At 53.7% G+C, this 17,754-nt stretch overlaps 6 protein-coding genes across 8 annotated transcripts; 2 read left to right on the top strand and 4 right to left on the bottom strand.

Annotated features, from left to right (window-relative positions):
- Positions 1–90: 90 nt before the first annotated feature.
- KRP23_6315 lies at positions 91–2,885 on the bottom strand (the record flags this gene model as incomplete). 2 transcript variants are annotated; one of them, XM_067891494.1, is made up of 6 exons in its annotated part: positions 91–140; positions 1,092–1,593; positions 1,666–2,147; positions 2,199–2,618; positions 2,686–2,779; positions 2,847–2,885. In XM_067891494.1, the coding sequence occupies 6 exons, from the start codon at positions 2,883–2,885 to the stop codon at positions 91–93; spliced, it is 1,587 nt and encodes a 528-aa protein (XP_067745844.1). The 2 variants fall into 2 exon arrangements, with proteins under 2 accessions (XP_067745844.1, XP_067745843.1); XM_067891493.1 differs by lacking the exons at positions 91–140; positions 1,092–1,593 and having other exon boundaries at positions 2,111–2,136.
- Positions 2,886–3,041: 156 nt separating this feature from the next.
- Positions 3,042–3,833, bottom strand: KRP23_6314 (uncharacterized protein; the record flags this gene model as incomplete). Its single annotated transcript, XM_067891492.1, has 1 exon — positions 3,042–3,833. The coding sequence occupies one exon, from the start codon at positions 3,831–3,833 to the stop codon at positions 3,042–3,044; it is 792 nt and encodes a 263-aa protein (XP_067745842.1).
- A 1,514-nt stretch (positions 3,834–5,347) lies between these two features.
- On the top strand, positions 5,348–8,818 carry KRP23_6313 (the record flags this gene model as incomplete). Of its 2 annotated transcripts, none has more annotated exons than XM_067891491.1 (1): positions 5,348–8,818. In XM_067891491.1, the coding sequence occupies one exon, from the start codon at positions 5,348–5,350 to the stop codon at positions 8,816–8,818; it is 3,471 nt and encodes a 1,156-aa protein (XP_067745841.1). The 2 variants fall into 2 exon arrangements, with proteins under 2 accessions (XP_067745841.1, XP_067745840.1); XM_067891490.1 differs by having other exon boundaries at positions 6,137–8,818.
- A 153-nt stretch (positions 8,819–8,971) lies between these two features.
- Positions 8,972–11,062, bottom strand: KRP23_6312 (F-box/LRR-repeat protein 14; the record flags this gene model as incomplete). Its single annotated transcript, XM_067891489.1, has 1 exon — positions 8,972–11,062. The coding sequence occupies one exon, from the start codon at positions 11,060–11,062 to the stop codon at positions 8,972–8,974; it is 2,091 nt and encodes a 696-aa protein (XP_067745839.1).
- Positions 11,063–11,446: 384 nt separating this feature from the next.
- On the top strand, positions 11,447–12,184 carry KRP23_6311 (Eukaryotic translation initiation factor 6; the record flags this gene model as incomplete). Its single annotated transcript, XM_067891488.1, has 1 exon — positions 11,447–12,184. The coding sequence occupies one exon, from the start codon at positions 11,447–11,449 to the stop codon at positions 12,182–12,184; it is 738 nt and encodes a 245-aa protein (XP_067745838.1).
- Positions 12,185–12,422: 238 nt separating this feature from the next.
- KRP23_6310 (Centrosomal protein of 162 kDa) lies at positions 12,423–17,739 on the bottom strand (the record flags this gene model as incomplete). Its single annotated transcript, XM_067891485.1, has 11 exons — positions 12,423–15,299; positions 15,374–15,754; positions 15,824–15,871; positions 15,937–16,122; positions 16,194–16,426; positions 16,495–16,552; positions 16,624–16,671; positions 16,756–16,929; positions 17,003–17,243; positions 17,309–17,599; positions 17,705–17,739. 11 exons carry the CDS (start codon positions 17,737–17,739, stop codon positions 12,423–12,425), a joined length of 4,572 nt encoding a protein of 1,523 aa, XP_067745837.1.
- Positions 17,740–17,754: the final 15 nt, after the last annotated feature.

Genomic DNA, 17,754 nt, shown 5'->3' with positions numbered 1-17,754 from the left:
TATCAGTGAAGATAATGTTGAGTTGAGCGAAATCAACTTGCGCGACTAACCCCAAGAAAATAGATTTGATGTTGTTGTCGTTCGTCTATTTCACAGCCGGAGCTGGAATGTACTGACATCGCACCGTCCAGCATCAGCGGCTAATAGCAAGTCAATACCCGCGTATTGAGGAACAATGACCACACCCATCGGGTGGACGAAGCGTGTGTCGATATTTCCTGTTGCTCCAAATGCTGTCAGAAATACACCGGTGTTCGAGAAGATTGCTACGCAGCAGTTCGCTACATCACTGAGTAGTATGTAACCGCTGCGTTGCTGTACCCAGACCCCAACAGGAGATAGAGGCTGGTCAAATGGCGTGATACTCGCATCGAGGACTATTTGCACTTGACCATGCAAATCAAGGACCTGTACTCGAAAATTACCAGTGTCAGCCACCACGATTTTATCTGAGCGATGAGGACCAAAGCTACATTTTGGATTCTCGGGAAGCGCTGGACAGAGTGCTATCCCCGTTGGAAAATTGAATTCCCCTGGTGACGTGCCCACTCGACCGAAAGCACGTACAAAGCTGCGGGTTGGTAAGTCAAACACTTGCACGCGATGATTGCATTGGTCACACACGAAGAGGAGTCGATTCTTCCAAACGGCGACGCCTTGCGGTGAATTGAAGAAGCCGTTTGAATGACCGAAGCCCTCTCCCATGCGTCCGCAAAATGAACCACTCTGGGCATCGAAAAGCGATACAAAATGGTTACCGCTATCACTCACTACCAGCATAGTTGGAGGGTCTGGCTGGTCACCTTTTTCACTTGCACGTTCATTGTCATCACCAACACTGTAGGTTGCAAGAAACGACGGGTGGTTAAGCTCTCCAGGAAGGAAGCCGTTGGAGCTAAGCTCCTGATCGCCGTAGGTGGTTGCTCCGATGAAGAACTGCAAGTACAGGCTGTTCGAGTCTATCACGGCCACTCTGTGTGCCATCGGGTCACTTACGTACAGCCATCGTTTCTTGGGTAGATCTTTTGTTTGCTCTTCAGGATTATTAGGCGTAAAACTGAGCTGGAGACAAGTATGTACACTGCAAACACCTTGGAGCTGATTCTTTGGAAGCTCAAGCCATGTGCAACCGGCTGCGTCGAAGTTGTAAGTGTACACGCTGGCATTTTCACGGTCGACAACTACGATCTCCTTGTCCAATGATGCGTACGCAAGCGCAAACGGATGATGAAAGCGCGAGCGTTTATCGCGCCATTCCATTTGGCATGACGTGAGGCGAGCGTAAAGTTTGCACGTCGGGTGCAACACATTTGCAAGACTGTAAATTCCGTCCATACATTCACCAGATAAAATAGGCAAAGCCTGGCGCAGTGCTGCGTATTCTCTTGCGATTTCGGCCCGCAAGTATGCAAACTGATCGCGCTGGAATGCTGCCTGCTCACGACTCCCAAGCAATGATAACTCCCTCAAAAATTCGCCACGCTCATTGAGAATTTGCACACGAAAGTTACCACAGTCTGCCACGATAGCTTCAAACTGTTCGTTCGAGACCCCGGCGCCATCTTCAGGTTGCATGCCTCGGGTAATTGCGCGCTAATGCACGATACACACAACGGTGAGTCGATCGGAATGCTACCCGTACACAAGACAGCTAGCTGAGCGTACCTTTCGGACGTTCGCCAGCTTGATGTCGCGCAAGTCATAAAACTCTCCGCCACGCATCCCTTTGCGGCCTATAGCTTGGACGAATGCTCCCCGCTTCGCAAAGACAACCAGGCGCGAATTCCCAGTATCGCACGCAATTACGTGGTAATGTGAAAGATCCAAGCCGGTAGGTCGTTTCAATCCTGAAATGCTCCGCTCAAGAGTGGCGCTTTTGCCTAAGGAATTGGTTGGGAGCTTGTACACTTTAATGCAGTTGTTTGCCTCGTCCGTAGTATAAAATTCCCCAGCTGAGTCATCCACAGCAATTCCTCGGGGCAGTGTGAGCTGCGAATTGCCGTGAATGAAACCTGTACGGGCGGCTGAAGCGTCAAAATCGCAAGTCTGGCCCCCGATCATTTGGTTAGCGAGTAAGCACGTCCTGTACAACTGAAATACTACTCGCAGCTCAATGACCGCGACACGGGCGCATTCCTGCTCGCACACTAGCAAAATTAGATCCACAGCACCAGCTCATGACAGTACTCCTCACTTACCTAGAAGACGTCCACAACGCGTTGCAGCCATTGCCAAGGGCGTTCGAAGAGAATGGTTGGCAGTCTTATCGTCTCCCCACGAGGAGGTGAAGAGATATTTCTTTATCTTCCGATCGAAAGCATGGATCTTGGCAGTGCTATCCCCAACAAGGATCACATCGTTCTCCAGTCCTAGGATCGGCTTCTCCAGAGCTCGCACAGCCACCACTGCAGCACACATCGGCAGAGCCCCTTCATCTCGAGTTGGTATTATGAGCGTAGACGTCCAAAATGCCCCAACGAGTCTCAGCTGCTTCTCAATGCCAGCAATCGCCTGCCTCTCCTCGTTCTCAAGGTTTGCAATGCGCTCTTCTTCCGCCTTCTTCTTTTTCCGGATCTCCTCGCGCTCTTGCAGACGTCGAAGCTCTTCAGCTATTCGTTCTGCACATCTCAAAGCAGCATGAGCGTCACGCGACCAATTCCCAACTACAAAGCTCAATATCAATACCGTCTTCCAGATGCTTGCGGTTGGCTTCCTGTTGCCGTTGAAGATCTCCCTGTCGCTGCCGAGCCGCCTCTTCCAGTCGCTGGTTCTCAAGTTTCTACTCATGGACATACACATCGTCAGGCATTGAAGTGCAGCGCGCCAACAACAATCGATCACTTAACACGCAGCCGGCGGCGCTCGGCCAGCGGATTCGCGTTCATCGTCCCCGCCAGCGACTCTTCAAGATGCTGCAGCGAATGACTGTTTAATGTTGCTTATATTATAAAAAAATTGCCCCGGCGTATTCGTCCTACGCGGGGCTACATGTCTAAAAAACTTCTAGTCCCTAGTGGAGTATCCTAACAGTGCCCGGCAGCTTAAATGGGCGACCCCCGCAGTTCTGCCAGCTGCGCGCGCGAGAGCCGCAGGTCCAGGTTGTTATCCCAGCCGCACATCTGCTCCAACGAGTCGTGCGTGAGCTCCACCTGCTGCAGAACCTCCTCGGCGTTCGGGTGCTCGACGAACTTGAGCGTCTTGGCAAAAGTGCGGTGCACGTTCTCCACGGCGGCGAAGCACGCGTCCCGCTCGGCCATTGAGTCGCCGACTGATAGGAAGTTAAAGTACGAGTCCGACTCTCGGTACGTGCGAGCGCCGCTTTCCTGAGCTGCTGCGAAGCACTTGCGCGCGATGAGCTGCATGACTTCCTGCTTCCAGGAGGCCGAGTCGCCGCCCAGGCCGAACGTCTGTTCGTACCAGCTTCGCGCGGAGACAATGTGGACGTCTGCGAGCGCCAGCACACTCTGCACGGCCGGCAGGTACAGCGCGCAGGACATCTCGACCCAGCCGAACTCGGCGGCAGTCACGACGAACACGGGACCGTAGGCCACGGCCTTCTGCAGGAGCCGTGCGACGTGCGCGCCGATGAGTGATAGCACCTCGCGCTGCGCGGGCGTGACGGAGATCTGGTGGCCGCGGTACTTGGGCAGCAGGTCCTGCGCGTGCAGCCACGAGCTGGGGCAGAGCGTGTCGTCCCAGTCGAAGACCACGACAGTGCGGTCCTTAACGGAGGAGGGGCCTCCTCCCGCGCGCCGCTTGGGCTGCGTGGCGGAGGCAGGCGACATGGGCTTCGAGGGCCGCAGCGTCTCGACGGCGGAGGATGCGAACGCCATTGGGGAAGCGAAGCTGTGGTGACCTGCGTGGGCCGCAGCGTGTTGGGGAGTGCAGCGATTCCAGGCGGCGGTGGTTTCCAGCGGATTCTCTATGGCCCGAAAGGGAGCAGCGACATTTGTGCCGAGCAGAGACGGGCTTCACAACCATACACTGCGTAAGTAACCGGGCGAGAGAACGGCCATCCGGTCGGTTGAATCCGCTTCAAACGACGCGCTGGCAGCGGAGGACAACGCTTGTGATGGCAACCACACTTCATGGAGCAAGGCTAGTGTTCCTGTATGTCTTCCGTTGCTGCCGCCGGAGTTGGCGATGGCAAGTGGAGCGTGCTGCTGCGCGGGCGGCACGCTCCCCGTCGCTGGTCCGTCGAGATGGCTGCGCAAAGCCCCGCGGCAAAAACGGGCCTAGGCGTGAGGCGCAATTGCGGCTTTTGCCTACCCTTGCCAGCCGATGGCAGCAGCACCCAAACGACAGCAATTTGACCCAAGGCGGTGTTATTTCGGCAGCGTTCTCTCGCGTCGTCGGAGATCGTCACGCCTGACGACGTGGTACATGTTCGACGCTAAGCTGACGCGCGTCGCCCTTTTGCATTGAAACCGCGAGCCCAGTGCGGCCTCCGCCACGCCACGCGTTGGCGATGCCGGAAAACGCTTGATATCCTGCCGCTGAGGCGATCTCGAGTGTCGTGCGCCTCTGTTTGGCAGCTTAAGTTGGTGGCGGCTGTTGCACCGAACTGATGGCGCCTCGCACGTGTTTCTTGTCGGCGCCTTGCCGCCGGAGCGAGCCAGAAACCAGAGCCGCACACGATTTTCGCGGCTGCGCCGGAAGAGAACTCCGGGCCCACCTGGCGCGAAGCAACTTTCGCGGCCATTTTAGCGAGGCGAGTAATGCGCCCCGCTCCTTGAAGGCGCGTCGTCTCGACGGAAACTTGCTGTCAGCGCCTTCGCCGGCTTAAAAGGCAACTTGTTGTTGCCTTTTTCGCTGATTTCAAAAAAGCGCGCGCTTTTTGTGTGTACTCAAACTCAGGCTCACATAAAATATGCGACACGGACTGACGACAGTCGTTCGAGAGATCCACAGCTATGAACGGTACCGGGTACAGTACCGGTATCTGCAACAAGTGCAAGTTGGCATCTTCCACCCTCAATGCAAAAGTTGCAAGTGGCGATGGAAGGACGCGCGAACTTGGGCGTGCCGCCGCCACCGACCAGATCACGAGATGGTCCGCTTCGCTGTCTCATGGTGCTCGCTATTCAGTCACACGCGATTTGTCCGAGCAATGCTTGCCCATCAGGGAATGGCCGCCCCAACACGGTCTCAACTCGATGAGTCCACATCGCAAAACACTACTTTCGACTGTATGCTAGGTTGTGCTCTAAACTAGACCATGGCGTCCTAGTTGTGTGTTGCACACCATATTACGCTGTACTCGGCCGTGTCGCAGGTGCTCCCCCGTTCACACTCGCCAACTTGTGGCGGCCTTCAAGCAGCTGTAGCAGCTTCACCTCAAGCGATCATGGGCCGACGCAAACCCGCCGCCGCCGCGCACACGGCGCTCTTCGGGGACGAGCGCGTGGTCGTGGGTGTTGACGACCTGGTGCTGCTCCCGTCCGTGAACGAGACGTCCATCCTCGAGAACCTCAAGATGCGCCACGCCGCAGACGTCATCTACTCGTCCATCGGGCACGTGCTGGTGGTCGTGAACCCGTATAAATGGCTGGACATCTACGGGGAGGACAGCATGCGCGCCTACATGCACAAGGCGCGCATCGACGTGCCGCCGCACGTGTTCGCCACGGCTGAGGAGACATACCGCACGATGCTCAGCGAGGAGGACAACCAGTGCGTCATCATCAGCGGCGAGAGCGGCGCCGGTAAGACTGAAGCCTCCAAGCAGATCCAGAACTACATCGCGGGCGTCAGCGGCAGCGGCGCAGGCGTCGACAAGGTGAAGCGCACCTTCCTGGAGAGCAACCCGCTGCTCGAGGCCTTTGGCAACGCCAAGACGCTGCGCAACAACAACTCGAGCCGCTTCGGGAAGTACTTCGAGCTGCTCTTCGACTCGGCTGGACGACCGCAGGGTGGCAAAGTCACCAACTACCTGCTGGAGAAGTCGCGCGTTGTCAAGCCGGGCAAAGGAGAGCGGAACTTTCACATCTTCTACCAGGTGCTAGCCGGACTGCCCTCTGCTGCCAAACAGAAGCTGCACTTGGCTCGGGGGGGTCCAGAGAGCTACCAGTACTTGAAGGCTAGTGGATGCTACGATGTCGACGACGTGAACGACGCGCAGGAATTTGACGAGACCATGGCAGCCATGCAGCACGTAGGGATCAAGAGAAAACAGATTGAACTCGTGATACAGACGCTGGCGGCCGTGCTGCATATTGGCAACGTACACTTCCAGCCAGAGACCGTGGGGGATGCGGAAGGATCGTCCGTGCGCGACCGCGAGAGTCTGCAGATTGCGTGTGACCTACTGGGACTGGACGCTGCCCGTCTGGAACACGCTCTGTGTTACAAGCTGTTGCAGACGATGGCGCCTGGAGGCAAAGTCGAGTCATACGAGGTGCCGCAGAACACGAGTCAGGCGAAGTCTCAGCGCGACTCCATCGCCAAGGCTGTTTATGACCGACTGTTTGATTTCTTGGTGGAGCGTGTGAACCACGCGCTGGACATTGAAAAGAAGGCGGAGAAGCATGGTGAGATCCTGGAGATCGACGATATGACCACGATTGGTATCCTGGATATCTATGGTTTTGAAATCTTTGACAAGAACGGGTTCGAGCAGTTCTGCATCAATTACGTCAACGAAAAGCTGCAGCAGATTTTCATCGAGCTCACGCTGAAGAGTGAGCAGGAGGAATACGCTCGCGAAGGTATCGCTTGGGCCCCGATCCCGTTCTTCAACAACAAGGTCGTGTGCGATTTGATCGAGGCGAGGCGCCCTACGCCTGGTATTTTCCTCATTCTTGATGACACAGTCAAGACGATGCACTCTCGCCAGGGAGACAGCGTTGATGCTAATTTCCTGGAGAAGGTGGCGGGAATCCACGGATCGCACCCGCATTTCTCGAAACGTGGTAAAACGTTTGAGATCAAGCACTATGCAGGTGATGTGCAGTACAACATCGATGGCTTTGGAGACTCGAATAAGGACTTTTTGAGCAAGGATATCGCTCTCATCATTAGTGAAACTTCCAACAAGCTCATGCGGTATATCTTCCCGGAAGAGATCGACCTCAACGACAAACGCATGGCCAAAACGGCCGGATACAAAATTCGTACGCAGTGCGAGGCCCTCGTGGCCGCACTCATGGATTGCACTCCCCACTACGTTCGATGCATCAAGTCTAACGACCAGAAGCAGTCTAACAAGATGGACGATCGACGGGTGGTTCACCAGATCAAGTACCTGGGTCTTCTTGAAAACGTAAAGGTCCGCCGCGCGGGCTACGCTTACCGTGGAGACTATGGCCGTTTTGTGGATCGTTTCCGTCTTCTAAGCAAGGAAACATACCCGGACTTCCGTGGATCGGATAAGAAGGGCACTCAAGCCGTTCTGCGTGCCGCTGTGAAATCGCTCCCGCAGCTTGAAAACGAAGTTCAGCTTGGAAAGACTATGGTGTTTATCCAGACACCAGAGACCTTCTTTGAGTTGGAAAAACTACGCGAGAAAAAACTTGGTTCGTTTGCGATGCGGATTCAGAAGGCATGGAAGAAATATTTTGGCCGTCGGCATTTATTGCAACTCAGTCATGATATCACTAAACTGTACGCATCCGGCAACAAACAGCGGCAACGCGTCAGTATTTACCGTCCGTTCGATGGCGACTACCTACGCGATAACACTGTTCGCGAAGCGGTCATGGGGATTATCCAGCACTATGGTGACTCTGAAAAGATTGTGTTCATGGATGAAATTGAGAAGGCCTGTTCGATTGTTGGTGCCTCTCCTGATGGGTCCCCTGTTGCGGTAGTTGGTCGGATTCTAATTATCACGAATCAGTTCTTGTATCTAATGGAGAAACGCACCTGGCAACCTGTGCTGGACCCGAAGAGCACGTGGGTGCCTCCTTTGGTTTACCTTCGTCGTCGCCTTCGCTTAACTGCGATTGAAGAGATTACGATGAGTACACTGGCAGACCCGTACTTTGTGCTTAAAGTGCATCAGGAACCACTTCTGGCTGAGCCAAACAAGAGTAATTGGGCGGATAACAAGTCTACAATGGTCTGCATGGCCACTGGCAAGAAATTTGGGTTGTTTAACCGCCGCCACCATTGTCGGTACACTGGTAAGATCTATTGCAACGATGTCTGCAAGCAACTGGAAGTGGTTCCAGATCTGGGTTTCTACACACCAGTGCGCGTGTACGACAAGGTCATCGGACTCATGTCTACGGAGATGCCCGAAGACCAGCTACTTCTTTCCGAAAAGAAGACCGAAATTGCAGTCACACTAGTGGACGCAATACGCTCACTGGCTAAGGTTGTGACGCCTATCAGCTTCAGCGACTCAATTCGTCTTCACCGGGCAGCGAGCGCAGGGCTGTCGAAAACACCGGCTCAGCAGATCCAGTTCGTGTCATCAGGCCACGACAGAATCACGGGCGATGCAAGTTCTGTGCAGATTCATGTTGCGCCGGGTGTGCCCGATGAGTACATTCGCAAGCGTCGGAAACGAGAGAAGGCGCGTCGCAAGAAACTGGAAAGACAACGTGAGGAAGAGTTGGCTATGCGGGCTCAGCGCCAAGAGCAGCGCAGCCGTGAACGCGAAGCAGAGCGTCTGCAACGTGTAGCCGAAAAGAAAGCCAAGAAGCAGGCCGAGAAAGAAGCGAGGAAACACGCGCTGACGTCAAAGAAGTCTGCTAAGGCATCCATGGAGTCGGCCCGAAAGTTTGGCGAAAGCGTGCAGTCAACCCCTACAAACGGAGGCATCGGTGGAGCCAACAGCGAGTTGGCTGCCATTCTTGCACGTCGTCGGGGTTAAGCGAAGTTGGCAGGTGTGGCAGTATGAGTAGGCGAAGATGCTCGCTCGAACGTAGTCATCGAAAAGAAGAAGACTACACCATCGCAATGAATTACCCCAATTTTGACAGCAATGCATTGTTACGATCATATACATGCAATTTACAACGAGCAGCTAGTGTTCAACAGTGTGCACAGGCAAGTGATCGATGCCTTTTTTCGACACCTTCGTGCAGTACCAAAGGTTGATGGATGTGAGGTTGACGAGTGCTTGGAGGTGCGCTAGTCCTGCATCAGTGATTTCTCCACACTCCGACAAGTTGAGCGACGTCAGCGAGGTGACCTTGCCCAGTGTTGACATACCTTCATCAGTAATGAGGCAGCAGTTTCCAACGTCTAGCGAGGTGAGGCTGGGCATGCTGAGAAACGCTGCTAAACCCGCGTCTGTCACTTTTGAGCAGCTCGCAAGATCCAGCGAGTGAAGCTTCGTGAGAGTTGCCAAATTCAGCAGTCCGACATCTGTAAGCTTGTTGCAGTACCAAAGCACTAGCGATTCCATACTCGTCATCTGAGCGATGACCTTGGTGGATGCATCCGTGAGCAGACGGCAATTCGACAGATTCAGCGACTTCAAGCGCTTGAGACCCGCTAAGTGAGTGACACCTTGGTCATCAATGCGATTACAGCGCATTAGGTTGAGGTTGGTGAGGCTATGCAATTTGCCCAGCCCAAGCAGCGCTTTGTTGCCCACTTGACGGCAGTTTGACAGATCTAAGATCACCAGAGACTTCAGCTGTGATAGCGCTGCGATGCCTTCGTCTCTGATGCCCGAGCAACCACCAAGATACAGGGATTTCAGCCGGTCAAGCCCGGCAAGTGCGCTAAGACCTTCATCCGTGACGTTGAAACAGCTCACCATGTCCAGCGACGTGAGATTGCGCAGCTTCGAGATGGATTGCAGCCCTTTGTCGGTGACTTTGCCGCATTTCATGAAGTTTAAGAATCGCATCTTTGTGAGAGACTCCATGTGCTGGAAGGTGGCGTCACCGATTTCGCTGCAGTACCAGAGGTTGCACGATGACAACTTCGGGAAATTGGCTAGCACTCGGGTACCCGTGTCAGTGATGTTGTAGCACCCAGCCATGTCTAGCGTGACGAGATTAACCAGCGTCTCAAGCTCCTGCAGGCCACTATTGGTCACCGCTCCAACGTTGGCAATCTCCAGATGCCGAAGGTTCACAAGTGAGCTAAGCGAGCGTATTCCAACATCAGTGACCTGAGTGCAGTTGGATAAATTGAGGCTCGTGAGCGATGTAACATCTGCAAGCGCAGAGATACCAACGTCCGTGAGGGTTCCTTGGGAGCAATACCAGAGATTGAGCGTCTGCAACTGCGTGAGCCGTGCTAATTCTCGAATGCCGTTGTCCCCGACTTGGCTGCAACCTCGAAGGCTCAGGTAGCTCAGCTTCGGCAGGTTGGTAGCGATGGCGGCGATACCTTCGTCACTCACGACTTTGCAGTACCCAAGATTGAGCGATGTGAGCGAGTTTGACTGAGACTCGGCCAGCGAGAGGATACCGTTGTCAGTCACGTGGTAGCATCCTTTCAACGCGACAGACGTCATCCCCGACACTTTGGCGAGCTGGTCAACGGATTCATCAGTGAGATTGCAGCAGCCAGTGAGGTTGACCTCCTTCAAATTAGGGAACTGCATCGAAAAGTTCAGCATGTTCTCGTCGAGGATCACTTTTCTCGCTGGGATGAACGAGAGCGCATGTGTGGCGCGACCAACTTCACGACAAACGGACTTGTTCGTGAAGGTGAGGCGGTAAATGTCGTCAACGCGCAAGTACGGGATGACAATGTGCAGCGCGGGAGTGATATCCAACAGCACGTTTCTGCTGCTGCTAACTCCGTCACCAATGGTCTCCATGAAGCTACCACACCTGTTTCTGCTCATGGACGAAGACGATCTCGACCGCGTGCGCTCTCGCGATTCACCTGCTTCAGCAGGGTGCGCCCCCCGCACAACTTGCCGCCAGTGGTTGAACGTCTTCTTCCTCCACATGTACGTGAGCCGGTCATAGACGCAGGAGCAGCAGTCATCGATCTCCATGCGCATCCGTTGAGCGCTTGCTGGCTTGGAGTCGTCGTCGGCGTTGGGGCCGTCTGCAGCTGCGTCCGCACTGCACACGCACGCCGAGCGGATGAAGTCCAGCTCCTCCATTGTGAACGAGGCCAGACACCGAGGGTCCAACCGGGTCATCACTCCTGTTCAGTGATTACAGTGGCAAACTTCGGCCGTCGTTGACTGCGTCGCAGGATTCGGAAGTGGCAATTGCCCACCAAACTCCATTGAACCTCAGAGCCTGGAGACTGCAACCCCATCTATGCCGTAACTTCTTGACAAGTGCGTCAGAGTCTGTGCGTCCTCGAGGGCGTCACAAGGGTGCGTCATCGTATCAGATTCTTCAATGTGAGTGTTGGTCACCGCTCAGAACCTTCTTTTTGGGGTACAGTATATACACATATTAAGTGCGATTGTATCAAAGGGAATTTGGTGGCCGAGCAGCTCCGACCATTTGTCAATCAGGAGCTTTCGAGCCACCGCCTTCTTCTCTCTCTCTACTCTTCCTAACTCCAGACAGCCATGGCGACCCGTTGCCAATTCGAGAACAGCAACGAGATCGGCGTATTCTCCAAGCTCACCAACTCGTACTGCCTCGTGTGCGTGGGCGGCTCGGAAAACTTCTACAGCACGTTCGAGTCGGAGCTGGCCGAGCATATCCCCGTCGTGCACGCCAGCGTGGCCGGCTGCCGCTTCGTGGGCCGCGTGGCTGTGGGCAACAAGCGCGGCCTGCTTCTTCCCAGTACCACGACGGACCAAGAGATGCAGCACATCCGTAACGCGCTTCCCGACTCGGTCGTGGTGCAGCGAGTGGAGGAGCGACTCTCGGCGCTCGGCAACTGCATCGCCACGAACGACCACGTGGCGCTTGTGCACACGGACCTGGACCGCGAGACGGAGGAGATCGTGGCTGACACGCTCGGCGTTGAAGTCTTCCGCCAGACCGTGGCCGGCAACGCTCTCGTAGGCAGCTACAGCGCGCTGTCTAACCAGGGATGCCTCGTGCACCCGCGCACGAGTGTCGAGGACCAGGAGGAGCTTAGTTCGCTGCTGCAGGTGCCCGTCGTAGCCGGTACCGTGAACCGTGGCAGTGACGTGATTGGTGCCGGCCTCGTGGTGAACGACTGGACGGCCTTCTGCGGCCTGGACACCACGTCCACCGAGATCTCGGTCGTCGAGAGCATCTTCAAGCTCCAGAACGCGCAGCCTACGGCCATCGCCACGAGCATGCGCAGCGCCCTCATCGACTCCATGACCTAAGGCAGCTGAAAGTGACGACGCACGGAGGACGAGCGACCGTTTCAAGTCTTGTCAAGCTAGCAGACGCAGGGTCCGATGGCAGCAAGCTCGGGGCAGGACGAACTACTGTGCCTCGTGCGTTGCCGGCTTGAGTGTGCTGGAGGTTTGGAGAGCTCCGGTCCCCCGTGCTTTTGCTATTTAACCGTACGCTCCATAGATGCTTTGCCACCTTGTTACAACTTCATTTGCTTCATTTTGCTCACCAGGCTACATCCTGTTCAGGTCTCTCAATCGTATTCTTTGGCACACTAAGCGGCTGAGATGATGGCGGCTGCTGCAGTTGTGCCAGCTCGTCGAGGATTTCTTCAAGTTGGTGCTTGAAAGACGCAATCTCTGCGTTCTTGGCGGTTATGGCAGCACGATGGGCGCGTTCTCGACTGAGCTGCTCGAGGTGTGTTGAGGTCAACGCGCGATCCAGCACGACCTTGAGCTCAGCCTCGCGCAGCTTGTGTTTTTGCTCCAGCGTCGCCACTTTCAGCTCAAGTGACCGGTACTGCACCATGGACGGCGTACGTGGCAGCTCTAGCTCGCGGCGCAAGGATAACACAACTTCTTCGAGTTCCGGCACGCGTCGAGCTTGGATTTCCAAAGACCGATTGTGCCTTTCGACTTCCAGTGCGTGGGTCTGTAGACTCTGCATCTCGCGTTGGCTGCCTGCAAGTTGCGCCTCCAGTTGAGCGTTCTTCGCAACGTGATCGGTCATTTGCTTTTCAATCGTGACGATTTTCTCGGTGGTTGTCGTGCGCTCTTTGTTTAATGTTTCACGAGCATAGATCAACTCCAAACGCAATCCCGCTAGCTCAGCTTCGGACTGCTGGGGTACAACAGGTTCAGTCACTGGTATGCTTTCTGTCGCAGCTGCAGTTGATGTCGTGTCGGGGTTTAGCACCCGAGCTAAACCAAGTGTTTGAACGGAAGCCAACGTTTGTGCCAGCCTTGCCCGAGCACGCTCGCTGTCTTCCAATTGCGTCTTCAAGTCAGCAATCTGCTCTTCCAGCTCGTTTTTCTCCTGATTTTGCTTGGGTTTGGCATTCTCTGCTGCAGGAGAGTCCAGAGGACGGGTATCTGCCAGTTGACTCTCGGCTTCCAGTTGCTCCACTCTAACTTTCTCTCGCCTCAGCTCGATTTCTTGTTCTCGTATCTGCCGCTGCAAATTTGCGATCACAAGGGCGGAGTCAGCATACGTTAGACCCTCTTGGGACTGCTGGCTACTCTCGGGCCGACCTAATCCAGAGTATTGCTGCTTGCGTAAAGCACGATATTTGGCCTCCCATTTGCGCTCCAGCTCCTTTATCTTGTCTGTGTAGAACCGGCGTACTTTCGTCAACTCCGCGTCTGAAGTAGTGCTTGCTCCAGTTGTGTCCTTGGATGAAGGCCTGTGTGACAACGGCACTTTGCTCAGCTGCTTGAGCTGCTTCTCTTGCTCCTTGATCTTGCGCTGGTATTGCAGCAACAACTTCTCCTGCTGCTGGCGAAAGCTTGCCAACTTTTTCTCGTTAGCTTCGTGGACGTGTTCCAGCTCGAGCGATACAGCTGCTAGTTTTTCTTCATAGTCATGCTCCAGCGCACGTGTCTTAGACTCGTCATCAGCGCGACGAGAAGCCAGAATGAGGTTTGCCAGGCTGTCCGGGTGCCGACGGCGCATAGCCTCTTCCAGCTCGGCGAGGCGACCTTCAAGTTCCTGAATACGCCGAATGTCGTTTGGTGACCGCCGGTGAGCTCGGGCAGGTGATGGCCCACCAGCTTGTGCATTGGTCCGTTGTACTTTCGATGGAGTTCCAGTTTGCGGCTCGGAAGGCTGTGCATTAACCTGGCGGCGTAGTCGTCGCAGTTCTTCATCCTGATCATCCAGAAGTCTTTGGTTCTCCACATACCAGTCCAGCTTCTTTTGCAACGCATTCAGTGCACGAGCATGCTCTTTCTTAGACAGATCCAACTCGTTTTGAAGCTCGCGCGCGTGTAGGGTTTCGTGGGCGACTTGGGCCAGATCTACACCTTCATAGCGGCATTCGAGTTCAACCTTGGCTTTCTTCACTCGATCTAGCTCCAATGTCACCTCGTTGAGCTTTTGCTGGTATGATAGCTTGGAAGCAGAGAGTTCTTCTTGCAGCGCCAACGCATGCGCTTCAGCCTCTAGTCGTGCTTCCACGGCAACGCGATATTTGGCTTTACTGGTGTTGTCACTGCCACCTCCCAGCGTAGAAGTTTCACCGATCTGATCTTGCAGCTTTTTTATCTGCCGACGCAGCTCTTCATTCGCTTCGTGCACGTCATAATGAACATCCTGTCGAACTTGCTTAAGCTGCTGCATGAGACGCTCGTTTTCCCTCTGAAATGCTGCAATCAGGTTGTCCTGGGATTTGATTTCTTTTTGAAGTTTGCTGTAGGAAGTCTGCGAAAGATGCGAGGTGGCATCTCTTGCTGTAATAGGTTGTTCAGCATCTAGCTTGTCTTCTTGCATCACGGGATCCGTCGATTTGGGCTTGGTGATATCGGCTGCAGTTGAATCACTTGATGTCTCCTGAATATGCGTTTTCAGCTGAAGTATTTGACGCTGGGCCTGCTGTAGACGTAACACCAAACCATTCTCTCTTGCTATACTGGCTCGTTGCGCTGCAACTCGCTTCTCATGCCGCATGATCTGGGAGCTTCGCACAAACTCATCAATCTCGGGTTGCGTATCCTCGTCCTCAGCTAGAAGGCCCGCGTCAAACGATATCGACAATGGCTCGATTAGAGGAGCACGAGCAACCGATGCCACATCCTGGTCACGTAACAAGTCTTTGGCAGATACTGGATGCACAGGTTCCGTAAACGGCGAGTTGGCAGCGCCAATGCTTGGCGTACCAGCAGGTTGAATGAAACGTAGAGAGGCGACGTGGTTCTCGATCTGGCGGAATCGGTCAGCAGCCGAAGGCGGCACTGAATGACTTTCACGTACAGTTACCGCTGAAGCTGCGTTATGTGTCACGACTGGCGTCCTGCCATTCTTTCTCGGAGCATCCAACGTAAAGCCATTCAGTTCTTGTTCGTCTTCTTCATCGTCGTCTGCTGGAGGAGGTGGCGGAGGCGGGCTCTGAATACAAAGCTCCAGTCAATTCACCGACACATTATACGATACGCGAAAAACACAGTGAGAAGTCGGCGTACTGATGGTGGGGAATCTCTTGCCTCGCCAGGAGGTGTGAATACTTCGGGTGTTGCTGCACTCTTGATCGGGTTTAGATCGCCAGTTGTACTTGAGATCTGTTCTAGTGCTGGTTTTTGTATTTCATCTTCATCGTCCAGGGTGTAGAAATCACCGTATTTTGCGGCGAGTAGGGCATCCACTTTTGAGCTTCTGTCGGGACTGGGGTTGCTGATGGCAGGATACTGTGTGTCCTCAGTGGTCGATGGCCGAGTCTCCGATTGAATAGCTACTGACGGCCCATTTAGGATGGCAGTATCGACTTCAAAAACATCATCTTCGTAATCGGCGCTGTATTCAACTCCTCGTGACACCTGTACGTCGCCTTGACCGGTTTCAGCAATCTGCCCAGCCCATATATTGGAACATGAGATTTCTGTATACATCAATTCATATCAAAATGATATTCATACCTCTTTGACCAACTTGGCTGGACTTGCTTGCCGTGATCCCGCGGTCTCCTACAGAAACAAGAGCTGAGATATTCATGTACCGCCTCGGATGATCCATCTCAAGTGATTCGTACCTCAAAGTCATCATCGCCATAGCCAAACGTATCGCTCGCGTCTAAAGGCTTTTGCACCACGTCAGCACTCGTAGACAAATGAATCTGGGATTCCCTCAAATCAAACTCTTGGCTACTCTGATCTCCCTTTCCCCCTTCATCTGCGTTCTGTGCTGGAACTGGGACGGAATCGTCTAACAAGAGGGCCTACGACGGAAATTTAACATGCAATAATCAACTTCCCTGTTGATGCACACGCTGTCGTTGTAAGTACTCACCTTCATCTTGTCAAATTGGCTAACAAGTGGTTCCTCCGGTTTGTCACGTAATTTGTCACCTGCTTGATCTTGAACCGATGCATACGATGGGAAAGCGTCTTTGTCGTCTTCAACTGTTGTGTGGTCAAGCTCAAACTCATCTTCTTCGTATTCATCTTTCTCTGCAGTGCTGTCCTCATCCTGCTCGGACCTCGAGAACGGCATTTGTTGTTGCTCATATCGTGATGGCGTTGCTACAAAATAATGCAGGACCATTTCAATATTGAAATCAATCTTCCAAATCATATAAAATACCTCGTACCAAGTTCATTGTTGAGAGCATCCCTGTTGACAACAAACTTCTCACTGTCTAAGCTGGACTGCTCATAGAAAAACACTGAAGTGCGTTAGTTGTGGACAAAAACAACAACAAAATATTGCTTCGACATACAAGAGACAGACGTGTTCGGTCAAGACTTGGCTTTGGCGGTAGGCGAACCTAAATCAGTAGTAAGAGTCGGCGTAAACAAGCATGTATTAGGAGCCGGTCAAGCATGAGAGAAACGTCTGAGAGCTGGAAAACCTCAAAATCTGCTGAGCCCACACCCAACGAGTCCGACAAGCTCGAGTGCTCCGCATCACTGCCACTACCATCACTGTCCTTTTCATCATCATGTTGGCGTCCCTGTTTGTCATTTTCCCTCTTATGTCCTGTGAGAGGTTTTGCAATCTTCGTCTCTTTGCTTTCAGAAACATCCTATTTTGCAGCATGGCATCGACTTAGAAAACAAGATAATATCTGTGTGGTTCCAACACAAACAACCACACACCTTGTCGCCAATTTCATCTTCGTCACTTTTGTCGTCGTCTTGGATTTGAGTGCTGCCCGTTCGCTTCAAGATCTCTGCAATGCGATCTTCCATCGATATCGGGGCACTCTTAGCAACTGCCTTCTTGGCCAAGGTCTTAAACCCCTCCTTCTTTTTCTTCTTCTTGTCTGCATCTTCTTTATCTTCTTTTGTAGAAGACGCAAGGGCCAGAGAACTCATATCGAAAGCGTACGGATCGGCGCTATACGCCGAGTTAGTTAGACACCACGTCTCCAGCTTCAACTATCCCTCCACACACTCACGTACTCTGAATCGTCGAGATCAGCACCTCGTCCAGTAGAATAGTCATCATAGTAGCTTGGAGGGGCCTCCTCCGAGTCCGAGAGCTGCGTCTTTGATAATCTCTTGTTCTTGTCCAAGATTTTGTCCTTATTTTTGCTCTTGTTCTTGTGTTTCTGCGTCAATTTCGATGACGCCAACAGCGCTGCAGCCGCCGCCGTCACCGCTGAAGCGGATGATGGAGTATACGCTCCATTGGCTCTTGATTTACGCGCCATGGGCTCAGGAGACAGCGAAGCCTCATCTTCCTGCAGAAATCTGGTCGAAAATGTCCAAACACTAATAATTCAGCTCCTACTGCACACTTCGAGCGTGGCCATAACGCCCAACACCAGACCAAACTGGAAATCCCCATCAACACACCGTTCGAACTCGCCATCCGAGTCGGAATCTGCCATGACGGCGCCTCGAAG

The sequence above is a fragment of the Phytophthora ramorum genome (assembly GCF_020800215.1).
Source record: "Phytophthora ramorum isolate Pr-102 chromosome Unknown Phyram_PR-102_s0005, whole genome shotgun sequence".
In the NCBI taxonomy this organism is placed as follows: domain Eukaryota; phylum Oomycota; class Peronosporomycetes; order Peronosporales; family Peronosporaceae; genus Phytophthora; species Phytophthora ramorum.
Note: the sequence above shows the minus strand (reverse complement) of the source record. Positions and strands in the feature narration are given on the sequence as shown.